This window comes from Larus michahellis, chromosome Z (assembly GCF_964199755.1).
Source record: "Larus michahellis chromosome Z, bLarMic1.1, whole genome shotgun sequence".
Lineage (NCBI taxonomy): Eukaryota > Metazoa > Chordata > Aves > Charadriiformes > Laridae > Larus > Larus michahellis.
The window spans coordinates 31,132,548-31,145,169 of NC_133930.1; the positions used below are offsets into that span (position 1 = coordinate 31,132,548).

The 12,622-nt window shown below is 36.9% G+C and overlaps 1 protein-coding gene across 4 annotated transcripts in view; it reads right to left on the reverse strand.

Moving 5' to 3' along the window:
• Positions 1-12,622, reverse strand: part of BRD10 (bromodomain containing 10) — a 52,672-nt gene that overhangs the window by 24,379 nt on the left and 15,671 nt on the right. For all 4 annotated transcript variants that reach the window (XM_074569803.1, XM_074569804.1, XM_074569802.1 and 1 more), the window contains one exon: positions 4,372-4,448. In XM_074569803.1, the coding sequence (XP_074425904.1) occupies positions 4,372-4,448 (77 nt within the window). The remainder of the gene's footprint in view (positions 1-4,371; positions 4,449-12,622) is intronic.

The following is a 12,622-nucleotide window of genomic DNA, read 5'->3' on the forward strand; positions in this document are numbered from 1 at the left end:
ATTTTAATTTCCTCCTCTGATAATTCAGTTTTTAAAATGTATTACTGCTTTTTCATTTTCTCCTATGAGACATGTTTAATTCAGTGTACCATGGATCAAAGATAAAGCACAACTAGGAACTAAAAAAAAGATACTGTCTTCATTGCCTAGAAGCAGGTGAATTTCTCACTAGGAACTCACTTTTTGAAAGGCAAGTTTGCAAGGAGAAGGATGATTTTGCTATTGTTAGTTGAACGCTGTCCTGGAAACACCAGCTCTATCTTTGACTGCCATAAAAAGCTCCTATATGTCACCACATAATTAATGTGGCCAAACTTCTCACAGGTCCCAGTCCTGATTCTCATTTTCAGAACAGTCACTTGAGACACGAGGATCTGATTTGCAAAATTGTTAGTGTGCATCAATCCAAACTACATCAATGGGAAAACCAATGCAAATATATAGTTTAGTTGTTTTGGGGCTGGGGGTGACAGGGAAGAATAATCAAATCTCTAAGTCCCAATTTTCATCAGAGGTGTACATTTGAGGCTAATATCTGTGTGTTTTACTCATTGGTAAAACAAGGAGGGTAACAGCAGCTCAGCTTAGAGTATATACTGTCAAAATGAGTTTAGCATTTAAAATACTCCAATACTGTACTGAAAACCACTATAAAAAGGTTTAAGAAAAAAATTATACTTCTTCGTTCACAGTAGGATTTGAGATGAGGTACTAAAGATGTACACTGATTGGGAAGAAGCTATTTCTAAAACTTCTCTCACTTGGTTGTGATTTCCGATCTTGCATAATGAAGCCGGCATTTTGAAGGAAAGATGAAAAGAACAGTAATAAAAAAAATGTAGTGTATTTTGTATGATCATTTTCATATGGAATCTAGCTGCTATTTCTCACAATGAGACTCTAATGTATGTTTCAGTGTTATGTGTTCATGGTTGTTAATTGGCTGAATTTAGTAATTCCATTTCCTGCAAACACTGCCTTTGTAAATTGCTCTGTACGTTTTAACAGGTAAGTTAATGTGAAGGCAAAAAGAAAGGTATTAATGTTACAATCTAATCATCCTGTCACATTCCAATAGCTCACTGGTTTCACATACTGCTCTTGAAGATGCCTTCTAATCATCTATCAAAAGAAAAAGAATCTGAAGTGAAAAAAATGTTTCCTTTATGACTTATCAGAGGTAGTGAAAGATTAGTTCCTATTCTCCAGAACACTACATGGTGTCTTAAAGATTCAGATTATAAATATTTCCATTAATGTACAAGTCATGTAATTAGTTATGTACATGCTAACTACAACACAGACGTTTTCACATCAGGCACAGTACTTACTACATATGGGCTTAATTTTCATAGACAATAAGCATTCTTTTTTTCAACTGAATACAATGGAAGCTCCAGGTATTCAGTATTCCGGTAAATTTTCAAATTTGGTGTTCAACTTTCCTGTTAGGATACAATCTCAGATCTCAGTAATCTCTCAAAGACCCTCACTGATTCCTAGAAGTTCAAGGAGGAAAGACAGCAAATCTCCTCTCACTTTTGTAAGGAAAGCCATGGGGGCCAAGTTCTATTCCGACTTGGGACTCTCCTGTGATCCATTTCTCGGAATTTATGAACTATTTATCATTGTAAAACCAAGTCTAATCTGTGGATCTATTCATAAATACAAACCCAGTACAACCCCCCCGAGCACTGATGCTCCCTCCTTGCCCTCCTTAACTTCAGCCAATCTTTTAGCATAATTTTTACTAACTCTAGTGGGGTCTCCTGCTTTAGGTTATCTGTGTAATGATTGTAAGCTATACTTTTATTACCTATGAATCTGCATTTTTACTGCTGCCATATCCATATGGAAAATATCCAGATAGCCCCCTTTCAAGATCTGTATTTACTATAAAACATGGCTGATAAAATTGAAACAGTTAAACAGAAAAGCTGAAGTTAGCCCAGTTCTTTACAATGTGCACATTTCTTTTTTCCTTAGTTATAATACATGTAGGTCTATATGGCTATATGTGTATATATGTGAGGGGAAAGGAGGGAACACTGAGACAAAGCACTTGTTACCAAACCTAAATGTACTTTGTAACTGGAAATAAAACCCAAAAGCCACACAATAGCGTCCCTTCTGTACAGCAATATAATTTTTCGTTTCATTAAAACATTAATGAGCAACAGTAATAATAAGTTTGGAACTCAGAATTTCTTTTAAAAGGAAATATGCAACAGCCAACTAACTCACAATCTATGAATCTGTAAACTTACTTCTCAAATAATCTTCAAAATATTAAAAACAGTACAAGTTTTTTGTATGGTTTTATTTGGCAAAGAGGATTTAATGTGCATCTGCTTTTGATTTGCATTTGTTTTTTGTTTTGTTTTGTTGTTTGTGTTTTTTTTAAAGCAGCCTTGAGCTAAGAAATTAATATAAGGTCTGAAATCACATACAAAGAAGGAATGATGTTCACTGATCTATGCTTTCACTGCTTTGTCCAGGACATTCAAACTACGATAGAGAGCAGAAAATCTGTGCACTATGTTTCCTCAAAAGGTTGTTTTAAATTAGCATTACAAATGTTAGGATTAAGTAGTACAATTATCTCCTGATTTTTTTTGTAAATAATTTATTTTAATGTATAATTTGGGGTCACTGCACATATGAAAAGATTTATTAATACTAATTTTCTCAGCTTTAATGTCAAGTTATGATTTTCAGGTAAAGGATCTATACTTAAATACAGGATCTAGTCTTACGAAATAAAGTGCCTAAAGTTTTGGGTTTTTTTTCATGTGTAGCCTGCAGGCACACAAAACATCTTACAAATTTTAATTTATTTCCTTTCTTTCCAAAAGAACTGATGTTTAGATATGAATAGCAATATTCTTATGGCTATACCCACCCTTGCATATCTCACATGGCCTGTATACACTCAAGCTGTCTTACCAAATATTTCAAAAATACACTCTCACCTTCAAACCGTTACAGAATTTTATTAAGTTTGGCCATCCACATATGTGGAGCAGAGTATCTCCAAGCATACTTTACTGGGCTCTAACAGTCTTAGTAGTATTCCAAATGCAAATGTTTTAATATTTGCAAATACTTCTGACAGTCATACCAGTCCTGCCCCTCCTCTTGAAAAAGGCAGGTTAAATTGTTAAAAAGTTCCCTAATAAGATGAAACTACTCTTACTAATCAATCTTAGCTTCACCTAAAACAGATACAAAGCCTAGCTTGATCAAAAGAGACAGAATTATTTTGTTACATTTTAATTAACACTTTAAATATGTAAATGTAATAACATTAATTTTACATTTAGCTAGATATGTACACGTACAGTTTACCCTGGTTAGATAAAAATTTGGGTTAAGTTTTAGATAATGTTTTAGACTACTTGAAAGCAGTAGTTTAATACTGTAAAAAAATATTTCTAACCTAACCGTGTACATCCATGGCATGCAGATAATGTGCTGGGGAAAATAAAATTTTTAGATACTACCTATTTCTGGAGCTAGGAAACATTTTAGTCACTACCACTAGAATATAGCCAAAAGTCAGTGTATATTTAAATATTAGTCTTTTCTCAATATTGACTGTTACTAACCAATTTTATCACCACAAATTCTACTAGCTCCGCCTGAAACACATCATCATCATGGAATTAAATGATTCAGTGTGAGGGTTTTACAAAACAGTCATGATTTAATGTGGGTCTACTGCTCAGAATAGCACAGTTTGCTTTCTGAAAAAAAAATATAGCTAAAGGAGAACTTCAATGCAAGCAGGAACACATAAATAAATTGCGACTTAGAACTGAAGTACTCTAACATTTCAACGCTTCTATCACAGTACCATAAAACCACATTATCATAATTAGCACTCTTTTGTTACTGCTCTCTGGTCTAAAGGTCATGCAGAAATGGGGTAAAAGTTGCAAACAAGATGAGCACAGGAGCCTAAAAGTTTTTGGAAGTCTGTCAGTAAATCAAGCTAGATTTCGGTTCACGGACCACAGTGTCACACTTCATACAAAACCCAAGTAATCTTACCCCAGAAAATTATATCTACCTTAAAAATCCCATGAACAACTCCTAGTTTTTACAGGTTTTGTCCTGTAACAGATTTATCTGGGATCTTAAACAATACTGTGAACCAGTGTGTAAGCTGCACATAAAAAAAGCTAAAACATTCTCTACAAAGAAAAGGTGAAACGCTCTTTTAGAAACACTATCAGATTAAACCTTTTGAAATAGAAGAAGGAAATTCATTTTTGATTAGGATTTTCAAGGTCTCTATCAGAAATTAAAGAACTTATTTTACAGACATTTAGATTTCAAGTGCTTAAAACAAAAATTAAAATAATTTACCTGAAATTCTGGTATGGTAGACTTTGTGACACCTTTCCTCTTCTTTGTGATTGCTTTTTTAGATACCGATTTTTTTCCTTGTAAGATTAAAAGAGAAAAGCTTCATAATGCTGTTTGTTGTACTTCATTAATAAAATCAAATTACACACAGACTTGAAAAGTTAAACTACAACTAACAGACGGCTGACAGTAAGTCACGTAAACATGATGAATCAGAACTAGACGCAGCAAAAGAACACATTAAACTACAAGTATCTGTATAGGGCGGTCTTTCTGGGGGGGGCAAAAATAAAAAAGAAAAAAAAAGGGGAAAAAAAGAGAAAAAAGAACAAACCCATTACAATGCTCATAATATACCACCTAAACATTTAAGTCATAAAAGAAACATTCACAGCACTGTTCTGAAAAGAGTGAAATCCAGAACTTATGCCACAAACTTAAGAAATATAGCATCTTACCTGCAAGATTTGCTCTATGACACTGTAAAACGAACCACACATTAGGGTATGGGACCTCTGTATCTGATAGTAAAAAACGCCCTCAAAGCACAAGCAGTATCTAGAAATCCCCAAATGAACGTACTGAAGTTACCAATGAAATCAGATTACTGATTTGTTTTTTTCCAGCTGTGGCAAAACCTAACATCTTAGAAGAAAGCAAACACCTTCTGATAATGGCCTTCACACCCAACTGTGCTATATAAGAACATGGATATAACTAAAAACCTTCTTGGAGGTAAGGCAAGTGCTTTACTGCCTATAGTATCAGGGTTCACAAGTCGCATACAATTCTCAAATCAAGTAGTTATGTCACCAAGCCAGATATGCCAGATAGTGGAGTTTCTTATATGGTTATTTCTATACTCACATGGTAAATTAAAACAAGTCCACTTTTGACCTGTTAATTGAGATCAAAACCATCACTCTAAGATTACTGCTGTGCTCATATAAAAACAAAACAAAACAAAATAAAATATCAAATAAAGCATGTGGAATTTGTTGTCAGAATCATTACAAGCACTTGGTAATAACACAAATGCAGGCAGATTTGATATTTATATTAACGAAAATACTGGCAGGAATTGCATTTAATTTTTTCCTAATAGATGCTTGCTTGTGTGTGCAAATGAGTATGTACATATACATACACCTATTCATAGATGCCTAGGCATCAATAACTTCAGCTTATCACACTGTGAGTTTCCTGAACATCCTACCCGAATCTGAAATAAAACACACTTAAAAGACAGAGCACAGGGCTGAAAAGATCTAGATTTGAAACTCCACATACTGAACACATAACAGAATTTAAAGAGACCTCAACTACCAAAAATAAACACACATAAGATTTCACATTACAGAACCAGCGGTAAAACAGAGATGCATGTTTATTAGAACAATGACCCAAATGTTTTGACAATGGGTCCACATTTTTGTTATATATTTTATTAATCCAGCTGCATTAAAAACATAATTGCTACTACTGAGAACAGTGCTGTTCATTTAAGAACTAAAGCAGACATCTAATATAAGCTTTTTTGACAAACTGAGTCAAAAAGCAGTCTGGTGACATGGTGGTTCCTTGTTATAGTCCTGTAGAAGAATGTTATCTGGCAGAATATGAAGGGATAAAAACATGGGGCAGCTACACTGTCTTGCTTCTTTACAATAACAAAGATTTGAATATGACTAAAATGAAAATTTCCATTTTATTTGAATATTTTCAACACACTTTTCAGCAAATATTTACTTGAATATTTTGAGCATCAATATCAGGTGCTGTATGATGCAGTGTACTTCAAAAAATAACAGAGTTAACAGAAATATACTCTTTCCCCGAATATTTCCTTCTGAAAAAGGGGGAAAAATTTTTAGGAAGAATTACAATTAATTACCAAAGGAAGAAAGCAAATATTTCTTCCCTTGCAGCAGCACGTGAAAAGCATGCAGCAGGGAAGATCCGGGATAACAGCCAGAACAAGAATTAAAAACCTGACTAGAAGCACATGGAAAGTAAGCCTTACCTTCTATGTAAACTGAATCAAGGACAAAAAGTCTTTGAAAATAGAGTATGACACATGGATTATCATAAAGCATACCTACTAGAATATAGGTAATATAAGACACAATTCCCAGGCTAACATCTGCCATGAACTAAGAATATATCTGTATAGAGCAGCACCACAGTCTCTTTCCCACTTTGTGACTATACCCACCACCTATGGTGCAGGCACACATCACATCCCCAAAAGTAGCAAAACACTACAGATATTTGCACAATGGGAGAGAATTAATATATACAGCAAAGTAACTTTGGCAAACTCATCTTCTACTTTAATAACATCCTTATACCAAATTGAAATTCACAAGAAGTTATAGCAATAGTATTGATAATCGCTCTCTTTTAAAAAAAGTTATCTCTGATTTTCCAAAAGGAGTATTTCTCATTTGCCAGCTTTTAAAATAAAAATTTTCTTTAATAGCTTTTCAAGGAAAAAAGCCCCAAAGATGATAAAGGAAAACATCTATTTAGTATTCCTGAGACAATGCAGCTGCACCTGTGTCCAGTTTCCAAATTGACTTTAGTACTTAAAAATATTCCTATTCACTTACCTGTAGGTGGTAAAATCTTTGGACAAAATTAACCGAGGATCAGATTTCCACAATAAAAATCTATTGAGATCTGCTAGTTTAGAATCTCAGAATACAAGCTGACACATTCAGCAAAACCAGCAGCAACGGTAAGGGATGTCAGCTTCTACCAGCTACTGGCGCTGTCGCATGTAGCATAACCATGTAAACACTTCATCCATGCCACCATCACAGAGCAGTCACTTCGCTTCAACTGCCAGGCTGAGGTGGGCATGGATTCAGTATGGAGCATAAAACAACTAAGGGGTTGGACAGGTACCAACTGTTAGTGGCAACTTTTCAAACCTCTCCATTGTGGTCTGCTAGAACTCCTTTGCCCATAATCCTAGGTAAAGAGACTATTTAAAACAGATTAAATAAATAATTTCAGCAGATAAAGTCATGTTTCTGACAGCAGCTAGATGCTTTTTGAATCACAGCACATGTCACCTTTCAGAGTACACTCAATGCACAATATATTTTATTGCTGACTAAAAGCAATCACTGCTAGAAAAAGACACCTAGGAAATAATGAAGGAAAAAAAATATTTCTAATAAGGAAGCTCACAGGCATTATCTCTTCAGGTCACCTATTCCAATTCAACTCCCCCTGCTTGCTTCCCACCTCTGGTCCCCAGCTTTTACTAGCCGTAATTTATAAACCACTTAAGAAGAGTTCTATACATAGACAAAATAATAAAGTAATTTCAGTGCAAAAATGCTCAGAGGGGGAAAGGGGAACCGTGGCTCAATAAATAGATTTCCATCTTTAGAGGTCTTCAAGTCACAGGTGATCTGATCTGTGACAGTCCTGCATCAAACTAGGTGACCTCCAGATGTTCCTTCCATCCAGCTTTTCCATGGCTCTGTGACTCTTTAAAAAAAGACTGGCTTGTACAGTACATATATATTAGAAACGAATACATAGGAATCAATAATTCAGGACTGCACTGCACAGAAGGAAGATAAATCAGATAATGCTTTTGTCCAATCAATTTCTTTATACTTTTCCCTAATCATGTAAGAATGAAATGAGAAAAACATTCTTCATCAAATCAAGAGTTTCACAAACCAAAACAAGTTCAAAGAAAACCATGATCTTGAAATAGCTGAAGAGGCGTTCTCCTTCAATAGCTGCAACTACATAAAAGCCATCTTTAGGGACTAACGGTGGCCACCCTATCCAGCAACAGCTACAACAATAAATTATTTTTCGAGGAGTAGAGAAATACTTAGTTGGACAAGTATTTGATAAATGTTTTGTAAATATTGATAAATTAATACTTATTCTTATTTCTATTTCCACTATAGGGAAATACTGTAATAAAGATTAAAGTTTTACTTCTTTTTGATATAAAGTTCAGTTTCAAATATAGCCAAAACTTCGGCGGGGGGGAGGGGAGCGCTTCATTCCCCCTTGCCAGAATTATAAAATAACATTACTAAATTAAAAAAACCTGGTTTGTATTCAAATATATACACATCAAAACTATTAAAAAAATTTCTACTTTGCTGCAAATGGAACCGTTCTAAAGCTAAGAAATATCAGCCTATATTACTCCTGTGTAACCTTACATTCACCCACTAACATGATTTTACTGTGCCACAATTAATAATTACATCTCCACACTGCCTTTTCCAACAGGTTCCACATTTCAGGTGGCTTTCAGTTCAGAGGGAAAGAGACTACAATAAATCTTACCTTAGACATAAGTTGTAACTATCACGTCTTTTCCCCTCCCATGCTACAGCAGAGAATCAGCTCTTTTTCTACCACCTCCAATACTGACTGAGAGCTAAGCCGTTCCTGAGATTAAATAGGAGACAACTACAGACACCTAAGGCAACAGCCCTTCCATGTTCAGTGGACAAATCAGGACTGTGCAACAGAGAGTCCTTTTCATTTTCTACCACAGAATAAAGGGAAAATACACTATCATTTTATTCTTCAGGCAAATTACAATAAAACCTAACCTAAATTGAATTATAAATCAGTTATCTGTGGCTATAAACAAAAACTCTATACTGATTCCTGGGCTGCATAGGGAAGACTGTGGCCAGTAGGTCGAGGGAGGTCATTCTCCCCCTCTACTCTGCACTGGTGAGGCCACAACTGGAGTATTGTGTCCAGTTTTGGGCTCCCCAGTTTAAGAGGGACAGGCCACTACTGGAGAGAGTCCAGCGAAGGGCAACCAAGATGATTATGGGACTGGAGCACCTCCCTTATAAGGAAGGGCTGAAAGAGCTGGGACTCTTTAGCCTGGACAAGAGAAGGTTGAGGGGGGACCTGATTAATGTTTACAAGTATCTAAAGGGTGGGTTTAAGGAGGACGGAGCCAGGCTCTTTTCAATGGTTCCCAGCGACAGGACAAGGGGCAATGGGCACAAGCTAGAACATAGGAAGTTCCGTTCAAATACACGGAAAAACTTCTTTAGGCTGAGGGTGACAGAGCACTGGAACAGGCTGCCCAGGGAGGTTGTGGAGTCCCCTTCTCTGGAGATTTTCAAGACCCGCCTGGATGCAGCCCTGAGGGATGTGCTTTAGGCAATCCTGCTCTAGCAGGGGAGTTAGACTAGATGATCTCTAGAGGTCCCTTCCAACTCTGAAGATTCTGTGATTCCGTGATTTGAGGTAATAGTTCTCTGCAATAACACACTACCAACCTGTACCTAGAGCTGGTAGCATCAGAGCCCAAAAGCTCAGTTTGCACATTTCCTGACTTTACCTGCTGAATATTAAATTAAAACACAAACACTGTCAAAATGCATACAATCTGCAGTAAGGGACCATGCGGTAAAATACAGGTTTTCCACAGTAAACTTACTTGAGCAAGCCCTTACTCATCTGTCAAAAAATCTGGAAACTGTATTAAGCAGACATAAGTGTTCCCCAGGGGTCAGTTCTGGGTCCAGTCCTCTTCAGTATATTCATTAATGACCTGGATGAGGGGATAGAGTGCACCCTCAGCAAGATCGCCAATGACACAAAGCTGGGAGGGTGGGTGACACACCGGAAGGCTGTGCCACCATACAGAGAGACCTGGACAGGTTGGAGATCAGGGCAAAGAGGAACCTTATGAAATTCAACAAGGGCAAGTGTAGGGTGCTGCACCTGGGGAGGAATAACCCCATGCACCAGTCCAGGTTGGGGGCTGACCTGCTGGAGAGCAGCTCTGTGGAAAGAGACCTGGGAGTCCTTGTGGACAACAGGATGACCATGAGCCAGCAATGTGCCCTTGTGGCCAAAAAGGCCAACGGCATCCTGGGGTGCACCAAGAAGAGTGTGGCCAGCAGGTGAAGGGAGGTCATCCTCCCCCTCTACTCTGCCTTGGTGAGGCCACACCTGGAGTACTGTGTCCACTTCTAGGCTCCCCGGTTTAAGAAGGACAGGGAACTGCTGGAGAAGGTGCAGCAGAGAGCTACCAAGACAATTAGGGGACTGGAGCACCTCTCTTATGAAGAAAGGCTGAGGGATTTGGGTCTCTTCAGTCTGGAAAAAAGATAACTGAGGGGGGATCTTATCAACACTTATAAATACTTCAAGGGTGGGTGTCAGGAGGATGGGGCCAGGATCTTTTCAGTGGTGCCCAGTGACAGGACAAGAGGTCACGGGCACAAACTTGAACATAGGAAGTTCCACCTAAACATGAGGAGGAACTTCTTTACTTTGAGGGTGGCAGAGCACTGGAACAGGCTGCCCAGAGAGGTGGTGGAGTCTCCAACTCTGGAGACATTCAAAAGCCACCTGGACACGTTCCTGTGCAACATGCTCTAGGTGACCCTGGTCTGGCAGGGGGGTTGGACTAGATGATCTCCAGAGGTCCCTTCCAACTCTATGATTCTATGAAGTAACATTAACTTGTACACTGCCCTGTCCACCCAGACAGTGTTTGGTGCTTGAAGGATGATGAGGACAGAAACTTGTAGAGTGAGTATTAGTATTAGCCAATAGCAGAGGTTAATGAAAGCACTAAAGTCAATGTGAAACAAATGCTCTTCTGAGAAAAGCTGATGTCAAATTAAGTGAACACTGTATTGTAAAGCACTGAAATATCTGTGCTGTTTGAAATAGTGTATTCCACGTTTCATGTATGACTCTGCCTCAGAGTGAAGACAGTACTTTACATAAAAACTCCCAAAAGTAAACCAAAATAAATAAGTAAAATAATTCAAAGGTGAACAGTTTTTACATTACTGTTTTTTAATTTTTAATGCTAAATCAATGGTGATCACAATAGGTGGAGCAGAAGAAATACGACTTCCCTGAGTTAATACTGTTTTGAGTTATCATCTTTTCTAATCTCACTCCCAAGAGAGTGGATTATTTTATACTTTTGACTGATAGTTAAGAGATGGTTTTTTATCAATTTTCCTTCTACATATTTATAATTGCCATAAAATAGTTTGTTAAACAAACTCATTGCTGAAAGTGAAAAACAAATCCAGATCTACAGATCTTTCAAGTTTATTCCTTTTAAATAACATCACTGCTGGAACACTTCTGTTCTAAGATTCACTGGAAATCAACATTTTACTAGCCAAGATCCCCCTTAGCCAGCTCTGAGAAAATTCTTAGATGTTATTTAAGATCAGCAGGTCCAGAAGATATCTGGCTGTCCCAGGTTTTCATTTCAAGCTAAAATAAATTCCATTGACATTATCACTGAATAGATGTGCAGGCAATTAACAAGGTAACATAAAAACTAGGGCCTGGACACTAGTTATGAGCATCCAAAAAACCCACTAGGGAGATTTGGTGCAACTAAACCAGAAGCCATCTCAAGTTGGTCTTGTTGTCTGAAGATGAAGAAGGGGGAATAAATAAATAAATGTTATTTCAGATCTCTTCTAGTCCTATTTTGGAGAGAAATAAATGTAGACAAATAAAACACTAAGCAACAGAAATGCTCTTGACATTTTTAAATTACCTCAGCTAGGACAATATGACCAATTTATAAGTTATCATAACATAAATCATTTTGACTTGAAAACAGGAACATTTTTACAGATCTAGTAAAACTCTTTGTTATGAACTATGATATTTGAGTCCTCATGGCTCCTCCTTGAAGGACAGAAGTAATGTCAACCCATGCTCCAAATTATAAAGTGACAACATTGAGCAATTTTTAACAAAATTTTATTTTAATAATAATTTCTAATAAAAATGCAATCTTTACCACATATGCAGCAAGGCTTCATTTCCCCAGATGGGGAAATGGATGTTTTTGACATCAAACACTTACTCAGTAGTATTTGTCATGATAAAATAAAGTTGTTACCCTCCCCCCCCCCCAACTGCAAGAATTCCTGTTTTCTCATTAAATTTTAGCAGCAACTTCATTGTTTTCAAATTGAAAAACTGGCCTGAAGTTTCCTGTTCACAATCCGTAAGACACATTTCATGCCTTTCAAAGATTTGGCAACTACTGAGCCTGTCTTGTTTTCTCTCTATTCTCCTAATCTTCTATCTTGCTACCAACAGCTCCTCTTTTAGGAGGTACAATGTACAATAATCTGGAAAATGATGCGTTACTATAGACATTTGAAGCTTCCACACTGACACAGCTTTTATATAGTCAAAGCAGCAAAGCAAAGTCTGAACAAGTGCATTAATAATGCTG